The sequence below is a fragment of the Physella acuta genome, unplaced genomic scaffold (assembly GCF_028476545.2).
Source record: "Physella acuta isolate Inbredline_101_S28 unplaced genomic scaffold, ASM2847654v3 ptg001747l, whole genome shotgun sequence".
NCBI classification, from domain to species: domain Eukaryota; kingdom Metazoa; phylum Mollusca; class Gastropoda; family Physidae; genus Physella; species Physella acuta.
Genome location: NW_026733258.1, coordinates 161,560 through 182,233, shown reverse-complemented (window position 1 = coordinate 182,233; position 20,674 = coordinate 161,560). Strand labels below are relative to the sequence as shown.

Below are 20,674 nucleotides of genomic sequence, written 5' to 3'. Positions count from 1 at the left end.
TAAACAAAATTGATAGTGAAGCAAAATCTTTCGGAATGTCATGGACCCAAATCGACCAAAAAGAATAGTACAAAGGAGAGGTGTATTGGGGATGATCAAACAAAAAGCTTGTGTTTTTTTTTTTTTCTGTGGCCATTTGGTAAATGTAAACAAAAGTAACTAGGTCACGCTGACGTTCAACATATAAAATGTGTATATGCCACGGGGAAAAAAAATCCCAGTAGACCGCCAGATATCGGTCCTGTAATGGGCCTAATAATGGTTTGATTTTTATTTCTGTGGTTATTTACCTAAACCTTCCATTTTTTTCGTTTTGTTAGTATTGTAAAATTGCAATTTGTATAGTGACCTTTGACTTTGTAGACAGCAGTCCTCAAGATGGTAGGAAAAAAATGCGAAGTGAAAATTAAAATCCATGATGGGGAGGGGGTCGCTTTTGATAATTTCCCGGGCCACTTAGTTACCCCCCCTCCCCCATACCCATAATGTTTAATTATGTATATGTATATGGCTTGCGGACGGATAGGCGGACGGACGGACCCATAATAACAAAGGAATATATAGTTTAAAAAATTGACTTGATCGACATAGTGTAATATATATAAAGTGCTCATTAGCTAAGTTAATGATTTTAAAAAATATTGAAGGTGTTATAAAACAAATTTTATTTTCCAAACTTATAGTGTTACTTGACGGCATTTGCATTAAACAAAATTTTAAAAAATGTATCACTCTTCACAAAAATTCAAATTGTCTGAAAATTATTTTCATTTAGTCCTTTAGCACTAATTACGCCCCTTGATAAATTTGGACAACACAATTACTTCCCTTTAACAAAAACATAACATCGGAAGAAAAAATACTTTTTATTACTGTGTTTTGGTGTTGGGAAAAAATAATTACATAATTAACGTGGATTGATCAAGTGCAATGTGGTAAGTAAAACATGGATATTTTAAATAATGCCTTTTATTTATTTTATAAACTGAACGTACCGTTTACTAAATATTATTTGTAATCAATAATAGTTTAGAAGCCGCACCTAAATGTCCTCTATGTTTACTTCTATCTTTCCGATTGCGGACAAGCTTGTGGTATTATAGTTGTTCACTAAGTTGAATCAGACGGTTCCGCCAGCGCCCAAGCATGGTGCGATTTGGCACCCCGGGCTAGACTGTGAACACTTTGCTTTTATGTTTTCATCTAAGTTTGTGTTTATGTTTCCATTTATTTGTGTTGTTTTTTTTTTGCGTTTAGGTTAGCGTTTGTATTTCTTTGTGTATTAGCGTTTGTGTTTGCTTTTTTGTTTGCATTTGTGTTTTCTTAATGTTTGGGTTTGCGTATGCGTTTGTGGTTGGGTTTATGTTTGCGTTTGAATTTGGGTTTGTTTTCGTTTGCTTTTTTGTTTGCGTTTGTGTTTGTGTTTTCTTATATCCTCTGTATCTCTCCCCCATCCAGCCTCCTACTGCAGCCTGAAGGCCGACAGAGGGACGTGTACGGCTATCGGCATGCGAGTGTTCTACAACAAAACTTATATAACCATTGTTTTATCTCCCCCCCCCCTCCAGCCCCCTACGGCATGCGAGTGTTCTACAACAAAACTTATATAATCATTGTTTTATCCCCCCCTCTCCCCCCCCCCTCCAGCCCCCTACGGCATGCGAGTATTCTACAACAAAACTTATATAACCTTTGTTTTATCTCTCCCCCCCCCCCCCAGCCCCCTACGGCATGCTAGTGTTCTACAACAAAACTTATATAACCATTGTTTTATCCCCCCCCCCCCCCCCAGCCTCCTACTGTAGCCTGAAGGCCGACAGAGGGACGTGCACGGCTATCGGCATGCGAGTGTTCTACAACGCCAAGACCGGCTACTGCGAGAGGTTCTTCTACAGCGGCTGTGGCGGCAACAAGAACAATTTCTTCACCCGACGGGAGTGTATGGACAAATGTAAGGCCAAACGTAACGGCTGATGGGATGTGACAAACGTGACGGCGGATGGGATGTGACAAACGTAACGGCTGATGGGATGTGACAAACGTGACGGCTGATGGGATGTGACAAACTGTTAGAGAATCGTCACGCTCGAAGTAACTGTTAATTAACTGTCAAAATATATAACTTCCATGTACTACTTCATTCTTCTATTATTTTTATTATGTTTTGATAATTAAAAAAATGTTGAATCCATGTAGCCTACATCTACTTGTTTTCAATATCTGTGTATCGTTCATTCCGGTGTGAATGGGTAGTTGTGTAATTCAGGGGTACGTGATGAATCAAATACCTGTATAACTTCTTCGCTCTTAATTAATTGCAATGTTGGAGGTGATCTCCTTCAAAATAATCATTACTTGTCAATAAGTTAGGCGTCATTGAAGCTATTTACTCCTATTTCAGCCTGCTTTTTTTTCTGGGTTTGCTTCCATCCAAGAACAAACGACGAGGCAGCGGCTAACGAGCCTCACCAGCAAGGGGTTCGAACTCGGGGTTTATGGAAAAACAATCATGCACTCTACTGTCCGACTACGCTACCACCACCCGTATATCAATTTCCCTGAAATCTAAAAAAAAAATTAAAATATAATGAAAACGAAACAAATACTCTATAAAATGTAAATCTAATTTACTAGGAATTATGCTCTTTAATGCTCTATTTTATTTAAGCTTTTATAAGACGAGTTTAATTCTGAAAACCTAAAATAGTACTAAGCAGAACTTTTACGATGTAGCGGGGTGTACAGGGGGGGGGGTCATGGGGCGGGGCGAGACGGGGCGATCTGACATGGCTGATTTCTAGAGCATATTTTAACATCGGCGCCATGCCATTAGCACTGGGCCAGACTGGTAACCAATTATAAGAACCTTTTACACACACACACACACATACACGCACATGCACATACACACATTTAAATACTCATACATAAATATGTATATTTAGCCAGTGCATGGTGAAATCTTGGATTATCCACATTCGGGAAATTACATTCTACAACCACGCTCATAACAACACAATCCATGTCGTTTTTTGTCTACTGCGACAAACACGCTTATAAAAACAGAACAAATGCAAATAGCCACACGCTATCAACCTGGCGATACAATAAAACAGTCTGGTGGAACGTTAATTAGATTAATTACGGTAATCACTCAACTTCGGTGCAGAATAATTGAGGATTTAAACCAATAGCTCGTGTGTTTAAATGATGCAAGGTCATTGGCATGTCACAACGGTCTTGCCCGGTGCTAGAGTGCATTAGACGTCCCTGAGTCCACCCAGCTCTAATGAGTACCTGACTCGCTGGGGAAAGTGCACTGGGCTGGGCTTAGATCTGAATATACAGTCCTTCATACGGAAACAGATGTACTTTACTTCATCTGCCTTCTGCTCGAAAATGATACGGCACCAGTATAAACGTCTGATGTCGCCGTTAAAAACAGAGTGGAGCGCTCACGCATCGTCGTTGATAGATACAATGGCGGAGTAGGGGGTCAGGTAACACCGGGTGCCACCATTTAACGGGTGCCACCATTAACGGGTGCCACCATTTAACGGGTGCCACCATTTAATGGGTGCCACCATTTAACGGGTGCCACCATTTAACGGGTGCCACCATTTAACGGGTGCCACCATTTAACGGGTGCCACCATTTAACGGGTGCCACCATTTAACGGGTGCCACCAAATTTTAAAAAAAACCCATAACATTTACTGTAAAAGAAAAATGTGCTATTCAGTTAAAATAGTAAAATATTAGAGAAGATGGAGGTGACACTAAAAGCAAACATCATTAGAGGGAGCTGGGCTGACACCCTCAGTAACCGCACCGGCCGCGCCACATAGATAATTACTTATCTTAGTAAAGTTACAGTCATCTTGGAAATGAAATATTACATCGCAATGACGAGGTACCTCATCGTTGTGTTAACGTACCGTTTAAGTGTAGAGATACCTCACCTGCGTGATACAATCAATGATTGTTTTAATCAATACTTAGTTTGGATTAATAAGCGGACACTAATTAATCACAGTCATTGCACTTAATGTGCCAATGCGCGTGCCTCATACGACAAATTATAATTAACATCAGGTAAAACAATTAATTATCTCATCAATAAAACTACGCGGTAGATAAATTAATAACGGCGTAGTTGAACTCATTCTTTATTATCCTTTAATGACGATATAAACTGTATGCATATCTTACGTATTAATTAATCGAAACACGCCTACTAATATTAAAATGTTCGATCATGTATGCTACTATATATGTTACAAACAATGTAGAAAGTAAGGGTTGTTGCAAATGAATTTTGTAAGATGGAGGGCCGACTCGTTTTTGTTGTAGGCCTACTATTAGCTGTGGGCATGCGCACTACAATACAACAAGCACGTAAGTAGAAAGTTATACTTTAGTTGTAAACTTAGTTTAACGTGTATTTCAAAATCTAGCTGTATATATATATATATATATATATATATATATATATATATATATATGTGTATGTATTTATGAATAGGTAGATTTATATATATATATATATATATATATATATATATATATATATATATATATATATATATATATATATATATATATATATATATATATATATATATATATATATATATATATATATATTGCAAGTTTAGATTTTTAATTTCGACTCTAACCATTTTAGTAAGACTTTTTTATTACAAGTCTTTTGTTTAGTCAAAAAGTTTGCTTGTGGGAACCTCCCGGTGGTCCGGGGAGGTTTAAGTGTTCGAATCTTCAAATCTGATGCTGTTTGAGGCTATTTCTTTCAATACAATATGTATCAATGCTTCTCTGTAGGCAACACATTGCAATCTAGTTGTTTATTTAATTACGTGTTAATTAAATTAGTCATTGAAAACAAAGTTATTAAAATAATGCTACCACGGCTTGCTACAAATAGGGGAAGTAATTCGATTGTAATGCTCATTTTTTTATCCTCTATTCACGTTTGTCTACCTGTTGAGGGTTTCAAATAATACAGAGCTACCTCTTCAATTTAAATCAAACGTTTTAGTCCAGCTATAATTCTCAGACAAACAGACTCGGAACTATAGGCCCGTTCTGAATAGAAAATATTTTCCAATGGATGCATTGTCTTTTTAAATAATTATGCATTGTTTTGTTTACATTTTCCCAATCTTATATACGTACATATCATATAAATTCAAACTATATGATCTATTTTCCCTTACTTTTATTCGATTTAATTTTTAACTCTGTTCGATTCCACTCATTACGAGCTAAATAAATGCACACAAGCTTTGAGATTTTGTTCGAATTAACTTTTAACTCTGTTCGACTCATCTCCTTACTAGCTAAATAAATATACAAGAGCTTTGTGATTTTATTCCTATTTTTAACTCTGGTCGATTCCTCTCCCCACCAGCTGAGCTGTGCCTCAGCCCGCCACTGAACGAGACCTGTATCGAGGGCGTAGAGCGCTACTTCTTCAACGCCACGGCCTGGACATGCGAGACCTTCATGGACGCCAGCTGTATAGAGAACAAGAACAGCTTCGAAACCTTCGAAGACTGCATCGAGGTGTGCGATCCCCCTAATGGACAATAGCGATTCCCAAAATGGACAAAACTGATTCCCAAAATGGACAAAAACGATTCCAAAAATGGACAAAAACTATTCCAAAAATGGACAAAAATGATTCCGAAAATGGACAAAAACGATTCCAAAAATGGACAAAATCCATTCCAAAACGGACATGGCAATGGTTAATAGCGCTAAAAGCAAATTTCACTTGAAGGAAAATCTGATGTTAGTTTTATATTAATCAACGATGAAAATTTCAACTCATCTGTATTCTTAAAACGGATTGTGATTTGTGACCCATCTGTTTCAGTTTACAACAGTTTTACAATAGGAATCATCCAACGTATAGGTAATAAAATATTTGAAGGTTAAAATAAATAATAAAAATTTCACAATGAAGAAAGCTATTCCTTTACAACGTGTTAGTTCTTTCTGAAGTTTCATTTTACAGGCGGCTACTAAGCAACAATTCCTCTACTGAAAACAGTTTTTTGTTGTTGTTTTTTTTTTTTTTTTTTGTGAATTATTATTTATGTCGAAACATTTTTAATGATCTAGAAAATAGTTCCTTATCTCAAACGTAAACAAAAAATTCCAGAAATAATTATTGTATCAGCTAAAAGAGAGGTGGAGTGGGAGGAGGGGGGGGGGTTGGAGCTGTTTGGTTGTGCAGTGTGACATCCATTTTGTCTCAGATATTGATTTCATGTCTTGTAGGCAGAGAAAGAAATGTTGCGATATTCATAAATATTGATAACTTATTATAAAAATGTTGAAGCGTCTACAAAAATAATAAAATAAAGATTCTTGATCTAATTGATTAACCATTTACATTCAATTAATTTTATCCAAATTTATTCTAATATTATAATAAGTTATAAGTTATATTAATTATATTATTATAATTTATATATATTTATTTATAATTTATATATATTTATTTATAATTTATATATATTTATAATAATTATATTATTATTATATTATATAATATTAATAAGTTATATTATAATATTATATAAGTCAATCTTGGAAATAACATTGGATTGACCAAGCTTGTTAATAACATCCTCTATTTGTTGTAAAGGGTAGGAAACAGATTTAGTAAGGGCATTGACTTTCCTAAAGTCAGTTACAAATCTGAAAGTGCTATCTCGCTTTGGGACCAAAGGACAAGTGGAACTCCAATTACTAAAACTGTGTTCTATGATATCATTTTCTAACATGTATTCAATTGTTTGTTTCATGATAACAGCTTTTTCTGGGTTAACTCGGTAAGGATGCTGTTTCACGGGTTTGGCATCACCTACATCAACATCATGAGGTGGAACATTGGCTTCTTTAGGAATAACACGAATAAACCGGGAGTGATCTCCCCTAAACTTTCTCGAATATTCTAATATAACATTACGTGGGATGGCAACTCGGAATATAGACTTGATTTTTGTTTACTTAAACTTTTATAAAATAGAATAAAATCTAGTAGAAAAAAAGAATTGCGCACCAAGCGAACGCCAAAACATAATAGTGCGCAATATTATTAGTACTTTATAAATTTACATGCGTTTTTTGAGAAATCGGAAATAGCGTACATTAGTACTTCCGGTCAACGGAAATTACTCAAAATTCGATGGAAGGTAGAGAATTAGATCTTTTACTTAAATGTGAAATTCCATTTATCTATCTGAAATAGTACTCAAGTTATAGGCTTTTGAAAAATTCAAAGTAGAAAAAAATACCACTTCCGGTTACCGGAAATCGCTCAAAAGTTTATTCGGATCTATGATTTTGATAAAAAACTTAAAATGAAATTTCATCAACCTAGCTGTAAGGGTACTCAAGTTATCGTGTTTATACACAGACACACACACACACACACAGAGTCACACAGACATACGGACAAGATTGCAAAATTATGTTTTTCCGTATCAGTGAGGTGTAAAACGTCGAGATTTGTAAAAATCTCGATTTTTTTTTTTGCACGATTACAAGACTTTCTCTATACTTCGTAAATACGAGAAAGTAAAAATGGAAGGAAATGCATTAATCAATTGTGACAATTTTTTACTTTCATCTGTGGATAGATGAACACATTTCTCATCTAAATGAGACAAAAATGATGAATTTAAAAATTTTGATGGTTTAAGTTTGTCATGGATAACATCATCAGATTTATCAGAAACACATATAGGTAAAAATAACCTTATCTGTGGAAAGAGAACAAGTACTAGAATCATAGTACTTTTTAATGAGTTAACATGGTAAATCTGTTGTTTCTTCCTCCGGTCTGGAGTGTTGATGACATAGTTCAGATCATTCAATCTTGAATGAACCGTGAAGGGTCCACAGTACCTTAAAGATAAAGCATTGTTAATGTTAGGCACGAGAAAAAAGGGCTTTCTCGCCTGGGTTGAATGTTCGCTTTCGATTGACCATGTCATAACGCTCTTTCATTACCACCTGGGCCTTTCTTAAGTTCTTATTAGCAAATTCACACACGGCTTTCAAACGGACGTGAAAATTGTCAAAAGTTTCCACTGGATGGGTTTTGGTTCCAGTCCAACGCTTTTGGACCAGCTGCTTCAGAGGACCAAGGACAGAATGACCAAACACAAGCTGAAAAGGTGAGTACCCTAGAGATTCTTGAACACAGTCTCTAGCTGCGAAGATAATCCATGGAACAGTTTCAACCCACTGGGCGTTAATCCTAACAAACGTTCTCAGCATGGTTTTCAGGGTCTGGTGAAACCTTTCAAGTGCACCTTGAGATTGTGGGTGATAAGCTGAGCTTGTGACATGAGTGATGCCTAGCTTTGCTAGCGCTTCTTGAAAATGATGACTAGTAAAGTTACTGCCTTGGTCGGTTTGAATAATCCTGGGTAGACCGAAGGTGGTAAAGAATCTGGTCATGGCTTTGACCATTGTCTTTGCCTTTATGTTTCTGAGGGAGGAACGCTTCAGGAAAACCTCGAGCACACGATCGTAAGTAGTCGTTACCCGCCTTGGTTTTTGGCAAAGGACCGATGAAGTCCATGATGACTCTGCCAATTATGTTATGGCCAATGCCCGAAATCAGCCCTAATGGAACTGGCAAGCTAAATTAAGTTTTGCTAATATCACTTTACATTGACCACGGATGTCTTGGTGAGCTGTTCTTCCCGTAGAATGTTAAACTTACTTTTTGAATACAGTTGTTTGATAATATCATGTTCAGTTATTAGCTTGTTAATAGCGCCCTCAACGTTCATGACTATCGCATAGACACCTTGTGGATTCGATTCAGGTTATGCTACAAATATTTACACACCTTGATTTGAGGAAGGCTTTTTAAGTTTATTAATGTTCTAAAATTATCAGAATTTAGTCAAACTGGTTTGGTTTTGAGCAAGCCAGACTAATAAAACTAAAAATGTGCATTATATTACGAAAAAGGGTCTCATAAAATGATTTTTCATTGTGAAAATATCCCCGCTTTCTGAAATCCTTCGACTCAAGGAAATATAATCGAAAAGTTAAATTCTAGGAGACTGGGCATCAAAGATGGCGCATGGTAAAATGGACAAATACGTACGCACTCTGGGCTATATGGGTTAGTTAACCAAGAAATAAAAAAATAAAAATCAAACTACTTATAGGCCTACTACAAATCGTTATTGGCGGCCCACGGAGATTTTTCCCGGCGGCCAACAGAGAAGTTTTCCTGGCGGCCCACGGAGATTTTTCCCGGCGACCGAGCAGGTCAGTTTCTCCCTGTTCATGTTGGACACAAGTAGAAAAATATCTGTAACAACAATTTAATATTAAACCTGTTTACAATACACCACAAGGGGTAGATCATATCCGACCATTAGCCACAGTTTAATCACCATGTTGCAGTAGCTGTTAATATTCACTTATTATCTAGATGCCTAAGAGTATTCGTGATTGAATAGAGGTTTGTTAGGAGCACACACATGTACTCGCACGAACACACGTAAACACACCCACACGCACACGCACACGCACACACACGAACGCACACACACGCACGCACGCAATAAAGCACACACACGAAAACGCAAACACACACAATGACATAAACACGCACACAAGCTCACGCACTCAAGCTCACACACACACAAACAGACACACACACACACGCACAAACATACACACACGAACTCGCTTACACACGCACACACACACGAACTCGCACACACACCTAAACACGCACATACACACAAATGTGTATTTTACTCAGTTTTACAAGAGCAACCCTACGTGCATCTCCCGTGTAGATATATTATGCAGATATAAGTTTCAGATAAATTATTCATGTACTGTAATTATAATGGCGAGTGGAAAAATTCTGTGTGTAAATAGACACGACTCTCCTTAATTTATCAGAAGATAGTTATTTTATTGGCAAAACATGAACAATATATTAAATTATCTTAAATATAAATTCGATATGAAAAAATGACGCAGTTAATGTGGTGAATTTGTGAGCGTGGAATTGAGACATCCCAATGGCGTCTTCACAACTTCCACGTCTGCTGCTGATCCACGTCTAATTCATGCTAGGGAACTGCAGGGAGGTAACTGAGATTTCGTGTCTGTAGTGTCGAGAGGTAGTGGTTGTGTCTAAACTCATATCTCGTCATTAGTGTTTAGAGAGATCTCTGGCCATTAGTCAGTGTTTGAGATATCTGGTCATCAAAAGTAATCTCCCCTAAACTTTCTCGAATATTCATAATAATATATAACACTACTAGGGATGGCAACTAAGGATATAGACATAACTTTTAATCCATTAAAGCTAGGTTACAGCTAGGTTGATGAAATTGCATATATAAGTATTATATCAAATTTATAGATCCGTGTCCACTATAGAGCGAATTCCGATAACCGGAAGTAGAACTTTTTCTATTTTCAATTTTCCAAAAGCCTATAACTTGAGCAATATTTCAGATAGATAAATGAAATTTCAATATAAGTAAAAGATTTAATTCTCTGTCTTCTATCAAATTTTTAGTAATTTCCATTGACCGGAAGTAGTAATTTACGCCATTTCCGATTTCACAAAAAACGCTTGTGAATTTATTAAGTACTAATAATATTGCGCACTATTATACACATTTTGTTCGGCGTTCACATGGTGCGCAATTTTTTTCTACCCGATTCTATTCTATTTTTAAAAGTTTAAGTAATTAAACATGGATTAACAATAATCTCTATGTTGTAAAGTGAGTTTGTGTACAAGGTCGATGCTGAACGTGACGAACAATAGAGGACGACGATCCAAAAGAGAACACAGAACGACGATACGATATTTCCATACTTTATTACATCAATACATACAGCTACATTGACGACAGACGGAACGACGACTTCTAGACATCCTCACAAGACGATGACAAGATGCAGACTGACTTCTGACTATCTTCCTAACAACCAAAACATTCTCTCTTAAGTCACATCCTTATTTATTCACGCATTCATAATCTTTTATTAATACATCTACACACATACTCTCAAACCACCCACAACTTTATTAACCCCATTCAACTACACACCTACTCTCAAACCATCGACAACTTTATTAACCCGGTTCAACCACACACATACTCTCAAACTCATTCCATACACTTAGGTCCATTCACAACACTCTTTATCCCGAGTTGCCACCCCTGTAGTGTTATATCAGAATATTCGAGAAAGTTTATGGGAGATCACTCCCGGTTTTTTTAAATACTAAAGGAATTAAAGGAATCAACAGCTATAATTAGTAATAAATCTAATAGTAAAAAGAATAGTTTATAGTAGTTTATCTTTCCTTCCCTCGTGAATTTAGTGGATGTGGTGGAATGTGTCAAATACATGGAGAGAAAATATAGACGGACGACCAGGAAAGCAACTTTTGCTACCCAAGAATCTTGACTTCCTCTCATAGCAGCTGTGTGACATTTTAAAAACTTTTGCTACCCAAGAATCTTGACTTCCTCTCATAGCAGCTGTGTGACATTTTAAAAACTTTTGCTACCCAAGAATCTTGACTTCCTCTCATAGCAGCTGTGTGACATTTTAAAAACTTTTGCTACCCAAGAATATTGACTTCCTCTCATAGCAGCTGTGTGACATTTTAAAAACTTTTGCTACCCAAGAATCTTGACTTACTCTCATAGCAGCTGTGTGACATTTTAAAAACTTTTGCTACCCTAGAATCTTGACATTTAAAAAAAAACAATCGGTTTCTGTCTAGATCTAGTTTTTGCCATATACCTCTTAAAAAATTATATTTTAAACTTTTATCACTCTTGTCTATGTTACTATTTGGTCAAAGTTTTTATTTCAATTTCTAACGGGGTGATTTCTTCTGGTGTTGTTACAATCTTTGAATTTAAATTGCAAATTGAAACTTTGAAGCAGTGTTAAATATTCAGTATAGTCTAGTAAGGCATTGATTTTACAATTCCTTTAAAAATTAACTTCAAACAAGGGGTCGGCGTGGTCGAGTCGGTAAAGCGCATGGTTGCTAAACCAAAAAAGCCTCAAGTTCGAACCCTCGGGCAGATAAGGCTCGTTAGCTGGTGACAGTCACTCTTCTGGGAGAGACAACTCCAAAATCAAACAACTGCTGCCTTGTAGTGTGTTCTTGGTTGGACAAAGGCTATGGAAGTAAACCCAAAAAGAAAAGCAGGCTGAAATCGGAGTCAATGGCCTTAATAAGCAGTTGACACGTATCCTTAATTGTGTTGGAGGGGGATCCCTTCCAACACTAAAATTAAAAATTCATAAAAAACGTTTTAATAACAAGCTTTTATGTAATAATGCACTAAAAAGTAGAAAATAAATTATAGACTACTATTTAAATTACTATAAAGAAAAGCGTTGGTCACTTTAGTACCGATTGGATACCTTTACTAATATTTGAGAAGAGACCCACGCTTTTCTTTATAGTAATTTAAATAGTAGTCTATAATTTATTTTCTACTTTTTAGTGAATTATTACATAAAAGCTTGTTATTAAAACGTTTTTTATGAATTTTTTTTCAGTACTTTACATGTTTTATTTACAACAGAGTTACATGACTAAAAACCATTGCGCGCCTACTGAACGTGATGGCGCAGCTATTGAACGTACCGTGATGGCGCAGCTATTGAACGTGATGACGCGTGTGATGTGGTTGGCTAGACATGCCTACTAATTCGGTCCAAATTTTAATTAATTCATAAAAAATTAATTAGGCATCCAATTAAGTCAAATTTAATTTCAGATTGCATTGTCTTCATGTCTTGACTCACGTGCCAAGTGTGAATCGTATCGGTCAAGTAGAAGTTTCCGAATTTTCACTCCTGCGTTTCGGTCTAGACTGACGACTGACGACTGACGAGGAAGTGAGTTAAATAAAAGCTTGTAAAAACGAAGAAGAAGAATTTGTTATTATATTATTGATTTAAGATTAATTTCTGTATCTAAAGGGGAGGTAACTTGATGCTATCACACGGAATGTCTACAACCAAGGGAAGTTACTAGAGTAGTTTTTATAAGGGAGAATTTTGTGATCGATAGATACAAGAGCAAATAACTAATTTTTTAGGGGGCTTTTTTCGGAAGGTGAATTTTTTTTTAACGCGAGTTGCTAGCTAATCCTGCTAATTAATTAAGACATTATAAACCAAATCCTTTTGAACCGTGACAAGATGGTGGCCCTAAATAGGGCCTTGAAAAAAAATTCAAACGGAAGTGAAACTAACTCTTCGACTTCCGGAATATGTTGCAGCAAGGGGTGCTGCTGGGGGCCGGGGTTTTCCTGTGACGGCACTTCCTCCCACCAGATTGTTTGCGGCTGCGTCGGCGGCAGCTTTTTAGGTGTCGACCATTTCAACGTCAACTTCCTCGGCGACGACTTCGGCGGCCGCGGCTTCTTCGGCGCCTCCGTCCACTTCTACTAACCAGCTGCATCTTCGCTTCCGTCTGCTAGGACTTCTCGGACGCATCTCCAGCTCGTTTTCCGGCTTGGGCTTTGCAATCTTGAAGGACCAACTGTAGTCTTTTCCATTCCCGAACGTGACAATGCCTTTCTTTAAAGCATCGGACATCGCTTTCATGATCACAAAGTCTGTCTGTTTCGGAGAGATCAACGAGTTCTCGATCAAAAAATCAGTAATACGCCCCAAGGAAGCGCCCTTTTTTTTTCATCGCCGACCGCAAGAATGGCTGAAAGAAGCTTGGTAATCATCCGTGAAGATTTCTTCGGCCGCATCGGGATTTTGGTCCCCGGGTAGGTTTCATTGATGGACCTACTGGGACCAGCCTCGTTCTCGGTCGCGTTCTGGTGAGAGTTGTCATCGGTGTGAGTTGCTTGCATTCTACTTCCGGTGGTAAGTCGAGTCGTGCAGAAGACTTTTTTTTTTTTTGAATTTTCCCTCCACACAGTTTACTCCACTCGAGCAAGGAGCTCACTGTGCGGATAGGTCGCATTTTTATTACATGAAAATTACATGAAATAGCATACAATGTACAATCAGTTTCACGTCTTGATTCTTGTTTCTTCTTGTCTTTACTTTCTTGTCTTTGAATCTGCTTTTCCGTCTTGATTCTTGTTACTTCCTGTTTCAATTTGTCTTTACTTTCCTTCTTTTTGTCTTTTCTTGCCTTTCAGAATCTTCAATGATTTTGCTTATTTTCTCTTGTAATTTTGCTTCTTTATTTTCTTTTTTTAATTTTGCTTCTTTATTAATTTCTCTTTTGATTTATCATTTCTTTATTGATTCCTATAGAGCTTTGAGTATAGGTTCAATGGTGTCGGGACGGAACATCCTACCTAAGATTGCTCCTAGGTAGGCGTCGTCTAGCTGAAAAGAATTGATTATTAGCCACTCGTACATTGAAGCCACCATAGTACAAGTACTAGGTGGCTCTTCTCGAGAGCTATGTGCAATCGAGGGATGTGTGGGCGCAACACCACACGCTCTTTTGCATTCGATGCCTCGATGACCAACTTCTCAGCCCCGGCAGCCAGCCCTAAAAAGGGCTAGCCGAACAAATGACTAAGATTTATGTAGATCCATAACAGATACTAAACTTTGATCTTAGCCGAAAGGCCGAGAAGCGATCTTCGGATTAGCCAAGCTCAGGACTTTGGCAAGGCCCTGGTTATCTAGCAAGTGGACGATGAGCTCCTAATACACTACTGCTGGCAATTGATCTCAACCATAAGCGCGACTGAGTTCAGGAAGTCAGCAGGGCAGTCGTGTATTAGCGCCTTGTAATTTGCCCCTTAACCACTGACCAATGCTGTTAGTTAGCATGGCAATAGGTATCGTCTAGCAGTATAAATAACCAAAATTGGAAACCTATCTAAAGGCTTCGGATTATCCAAGCTCAGGACTTTGGCAAGGCCCTGGTTATCTAGCAAGTGGACGATGAGCTCCTAATACACTACTGCTGGCAATTGATCTCAACCATAAGCGCGACTGAGTTCAGGAAGTCAGCAGGGCAGTCGTGTATTAGCGCCTTGTAATTTGCCCCTTAACCACTGACCAATGCTGTTAGTTAGCATGGCAATAGGTATCGTCTAGCAGTATAAATAACCAAAATTGGAAACCTATCTAAAGGCTTCGGATTATCCAAGCTCAGGACTTTGGCAAGGCCCTGGTTATCTAGCAAGTGGACGATGAGCTCCTAATACACTACTGCTGGCAATTGATCTCAACCATAAGCGCGACTGAGTTCAGGAAGTCAGCAGGGCAGTCGTGTATTAGCGCCTTGTAATTTGCCCCTTAACCACTGACCAATGCTGTTAGTTAGCATGGCAATAGGTATCGTCTAGCAGTATAAATAACCAAAATTGGAAACCTATCTAAAGGCTTCGGATTATCCAAGCTCAGGACTTTGGCAAGGCCCTGGTTATCTAGCAAGTGGACGATGAGCTCCTAATACACTACTGCTGGCAATTGATCTCAACCATAAGCGCGACTGAGTTCAGGAAGTCAGCAGGGCAGTCGTGTATTAGCGCCTTGTAATTTGCCCCTTAACCACTGACCAATGCTGTTAGTTAGCATGGCAATAGGTATCGTCTAGCAGTATAAATAACCAAAATTGGAAACCTATCTAAAGGCTTCGGATTATCCAAGCTCAGGACTTTGGCAAGGCCCTGGTTATCTAGCAAGTGGACGATGAGCTCCTAATACACTACTGCTGGCAATTGATCTCAACCATAAGCGCGACTGAGTTCAGGAAGTCAGCAGGGCAGTCGTGTATTAGCGCCTTGTAATTTGCCCCTTAACCACCGACCAATGCTGTTAGTTAGCATGGCAATAGGTATCGTCCAGCAGTATAAATAGTGTCGTACTTTTACACGGCTTACTTGGATGCGAGTTCCAAACACGAGACAATGATCAAAACGGGTTTATTACATGAAGATGCGCGGACGGCCAAGAACGCACAGGAGCTCTTGAAATTGTTTCGTTTCGATATTATTTCTGGGGCGCTTTTATATAAACTTTTTAATAATGAAAATTATTTTTAGTGTATTTTAAAAGAAGTATTTTTATTAAATAAAAGTGAACGCTAACTTTTCATCATTCGCCAAACTCACAAAATATTTAATAGAACATTTGGGTCAAGTATCTGATCAGGCAACTTGTTTTGACCAGGAGGTGTATAGATAATTTGTTTATGATATTTTTTTTCCGTCTTATCAAAACGGGCCAGACAATACAAATTTTAATGATGTAAATTTATTCTGTAATTTAGAGATTGTTTTTACTTTCTCGTATATACGAAGTATAGAGAAAGTATTGTAATCGTGCACAAAAATCAATTGAAATTTTAACAATTTTTACCGTATTACACCTCAGTCCTTCATCACATCCGAAGTATAGAGGACTTATTTTAATCGGGCAAAAATTATAAATCCAGATTTATCAAAATTAAGAGGTTTTATGCGTAATCCAGTTTGAAAAACTGGGCGTTGCAATTCTGTCCGTATGTCTGTGTGTGTGTCTGTCCGTGTGTAAACACGATAACTTGAGTACCGTTACAGCTAGGTTGATGAAATTTCATATATAAGTATTTTATCAAAATTGTAGATCCGTATCAACTTTTGAGCGATTTCCGATAACCGGAAGTGGTACTTTTTCTACTTTGAATTTTTCAAAAGCCTATAACTTGAGTACTATTTCAGATAGATAAATGAAATTTCACATGTAAGTTAAAGATCAAATTCTCTACCTCCTGTTTAATTTTGAGTAATTTCCATTGACCGGAAGTAGTAATTTACGCTACTTCCGATTTCTCAAAAAAACTAATGTAAATTTTAAAAGTACTAATAATATTGCGCACTATTATGCGCTTTTTTATTTGGCGTTCACTTGGTGTGCAATTAATTTGTCTACGAGATTTTATTCTATTTTTAAAACTTTAAGTATTTAAAATGGATTAAAAATCATGTCTATAGCCCGAGTTCCCATCCCCTGTTATTTTATATAAGAATATTCGAGAAAGTTTAGGGGAGATCACTCCCGGTTTATTTAATGTTCTTATTACATTTTTGAGGTGTTTCTTTTTGAAAGTCGAATTATGTATGCAGCCTAAATTCACCAGTATGCTTTTTTACTTTCTCTAATATATGAAGTATAGAGAAAGTATTGTAATCGTGCACAAAAATCACATGAAATTTTGACAGTTTCCACCGTTTTACTTCTCAGTACTTCATCATAAATGGAGTATAGGGGACTTATTTAAATCCAGATTTATTAAAAATGGCATTTTACGCGTAATCGAGTCGGAGAAACTGGACTTTGCAGTTCTGTCCGTATGTGTGGATGTGTGTATGTAAACACGATGACTTGAGTACCATTACAGCTAGGTTGATGAAATTTCAAATTAGTATTATATCAAATTAGTAGATCCGTATCATTTTTTGAGCGATTTCCGATAATCGAAAGTGGAACTTTTTCTACTTTCAATTTTTCAAAAGCCTATAACTTGAGTATTATTTCAGATGGATAAATGAAATTTCACATACAAGTAAATGATATAATTCTCTGCTTTCTTTTAAATTTTGGATAATTTCCGTTGACCGTAATTAGTAATTTCCGATTTCTTAAAAAAAACGCATGTGAATTTATAAAGTACTAATAATATCCCGCTTTATTATGCACATTTTGTTTGGCGTTCACTTGGTGTGCAATTCTTTTTCCTACGATATTCTATTCTATTTTAAAAAGTTTAAGTAATTAAAAATTGTTTTAAAAAATTGTCGATAGGGCTTGTAAGTCTACGGTCTTGAAATAAAATAGCTGACAAGTACTAGAATGAGAAGTTGTGACCTACTTACAAGCCCTATATCCCGAGTTGCCATCCCCCGTAGTGTTATATTAGAATATTCGAGAACGTTTAGGGTTTATTATTACAAGCCTTTGTTTAGTCAGAAAGGTTGCTTGTGGGAGCGACGGTGGTCCGGTAGCTTTAAGTGTTCGAATCTTCAAATATGACGCTATTGGCAGCTATTTCTTTCAATACAATATGTATCAATGCTTCTCAGTAGTCAACACATTACAATCTAGTTGTTTATAATGCTCACGGTTGTCTACTTGTTGAGAGTTCAAATCATACAGAGCTACGTCTTCGATTTAAATCAAAACGTTTTAGCCCAGCTATAATTCTCAGAGAAACGGAATCGGAACTATACAACCGATCTGAATAGAACATATTTTCAAATGGATGCATTGTTGTTTTTTTTAATTAATAATTATGCATTGTTTTGTTTTCATTTTCCCAAACTTGTATACGTACATATCATATAAATTTGAAACAATATGATCTGTTTTCCCTTATTTTTTGCTAGGATTAATTTTTAACTCAGATAGATTTCTCTCCTTATTAGCTAAATAAATTCACACGAGCTTTGTGATTTTGTTCCAATTAATTTTTAACTCCGGTCGATTCCTCTCCCCACTAGCTGAGCTGTGCCTCAGCCCGCCACTGAACGAGACCTGTATCGAGGGCGTGGAGCGCTACTTCTTCAACGCCACTTCCTGCATCTGCGAGACCTTCGTGGACGCCAGCTGTATAGAGAACAAGAACAGCTTCGAAAACTTCCAGGACTGCATCGAGGTGTGCGATCCCCCTAACGGACAAAAGAGATTTCCAAAATGGGCAAAAGTTATTCCCAAAATGGGCAAAAGTGATTCCCAAAATGGACAAAAGTGGTTCCCAAAATTTACAAAAACGATTCCAAAAATGGACAAAAACGATTCCAAAAATGGACAAAATCCATTCCAAAACGGATATGGCAATGGTCAATAACGCTTAAAGAAAATTTCACTTAAAGGAAAATCTTATGTTAGTTTTATATTAATCAACGATGAAAATTTCAACTCTTATAACGGATTGTGATTTGTTACCCATCTGTTTCACTTTACAACAGTTTTACAATAGGAATCGATAATAAACTAGTTCAATGTTAAAATAGATAATAAAAATTTCATAAGAAAGAAAGTGATTCCTTTACAACGTGTTAGTTCTTTCTGATGTTTCATTTTACATGGGACTACTAACAACAATTTCTCGACTCAAAACACATTTTTTTTAATATTATTTTTGTCGAAACATTTTTAACGATCTACAAAATAATTTCTTTTTCTCAAACGTACGAAAACATATTCCAGAAATGATTATTGTATCAGCTAAACAAAAAAAAAGGGGGGGGGGATAGTAGCAGTTTGGTTGTGCAGTGTGGCATCCATTTTGTCTCAGATATTGATTTCAGTTCTTGTAGACAGTGAAAGAAATGTTGTGATAATCATAGATTATATGATATATATAATATATAATGATATATATAATAACTTATAATATTGTTCAAGGGTCTACAAAAAATACAACAAAGATTCTTGATTTAATTCATTAACCATTTACATTCAATTAATTGTATCACAATTGATTCTAATAAATATATATATATATATATATATATATATATATATATATATATATATATATATATATATATATATATAATTAATTTTTTTTACTTATTAATTATATCGAGGGATATATTCTAGTTTCTAGACAAGAAAACGACAATAATTTATTTCTATTATTTTATTAGTTTTCTGTGTGGACCAAAAAGTTCAGCTAATATTGAATCCTTAAGCCATCTTTTTTTTTATTGACAACTGAAGTTGACAGTCATTTAAGAGGCAGCTTATAAAAAACTCCTAGAATTAGTCATTTTAACATCCGTGCTTCTGAATCGTCTCGTCAATCCAGTCAAGATAGCTCTGGACTCGTGTGTACACCCCCGGGAAGTTGCGCCGGGCACAGCCTACGCTGAATGACACCAAACCCAACACCGTGTGAGACCCTTAGGAAAAGAAAATTTTGTTTTAGTATGTGTCCCGTGTGTGGAATAAAAATTCGAATCACAACTAAACTCGGTATAAGTGGTTAAACAATCTATATATATAATTCTCTTCTGGGAGCCGTTAGAAAACAAGCTGCAAGCGCCTCCTTGCAGTCCCCTCTCTTTCTCTCTATCACTATCACTACCACCCCCACCGCCACATTGTCTGGTGAGTTGTGGTCACGCTAAATGTTTACAAAGCTAAATGTTTACAAATCGTAGAGCCGTAGAGCCGGGTTTCTATTAGGGGCAGATAATTTGGTTCGATTTTAAACTTACAGGAGGTAACTAAGAAATAACTAAGAGGAGGCTGCTTTCACGGGGGGGGGGGGGGTGATGTAGGGTCGGGGTTAGGGGAAAGGGGGGGGGGTTAGTGTTTTAAAGCAAATATTTTCAGTGGCAGCATTGGTACTGTCGAATTCACAAATTATGAATTACTGAAAAGTAGAAAATAAAACAACTAAATAGCGGCGTATGATACGCTGCGGGTCGGCTCGTTATAAATAAACCGAGAGTGATCTCCCCTAAACTTTCGCGAATATTCTAATATAACACTACGTGGGATGGCAACTCGGAATATAGATATGATTTTTGTTTACTTAAACTTTTAAAAATAGAATAGAATCTAGTAGAAAAAAAATTATTAGTACTTTATAAATTTACATGCTTTTTTGAGTCTTCTGGTCAACA

At 36.7% G+C, this 20,674-nt stretch overlaps 1 protein-coding gene and 1 pseudogene across 1 annotated transcript; one reads left to right on the top strand and one right to left on the bottom strand.

Annotated features, from left to right (window-relative positions):
* The first annotated feature begins 4,287 nt into the window (after positions 1–4,287).
* Positions 4,288–5,977, top strand: LOC131930268 (serum basic protease inhibitor-like). Its single transcript, XM_059286683.1, has 2 exons — positions 4,288–4,397; positions 5,431–5,977. The coding sequence occupies exons 1-2, from the start codon at positions 4,325–4,327 to the stop codon at positions 5,610–5,612; spliced, it is 255 nt and encodes an 84-aa protein (XP_059142666.1). The 5' UTR covers positions 4,288–4,324; the 3' UTR covers positions 5,613–5,977.
* An 8,569-nt stretch (positions 5,978–14,546) lies between these two features.
* LOC131930270 (uncharacterized) lies at positions 14,547–14,687 on the bottom strand (annotated as a pseudogene).
* Between the last annotated feature and the right edge of the window lie 5,987 nt (positions 14,688–20,674).

Bases quoted from the DNA above. Each gene is read 5' to 3' on its own strand.
- LOC131930268 (XM_059286683.1), top strand. From the start codon at position 4,325: ATGGAGGGCCGACTCGTTTTTGTTGTAGGCCTACTATTAGCTGTGGGC. The intron at 4,398-5,430 runs GTAAGTAGAAAG...TCTCCCCACCAG, and splicing joins CACTACAATACAACAAGCAC to CTGAGCTGTGCCTCAGCCCG.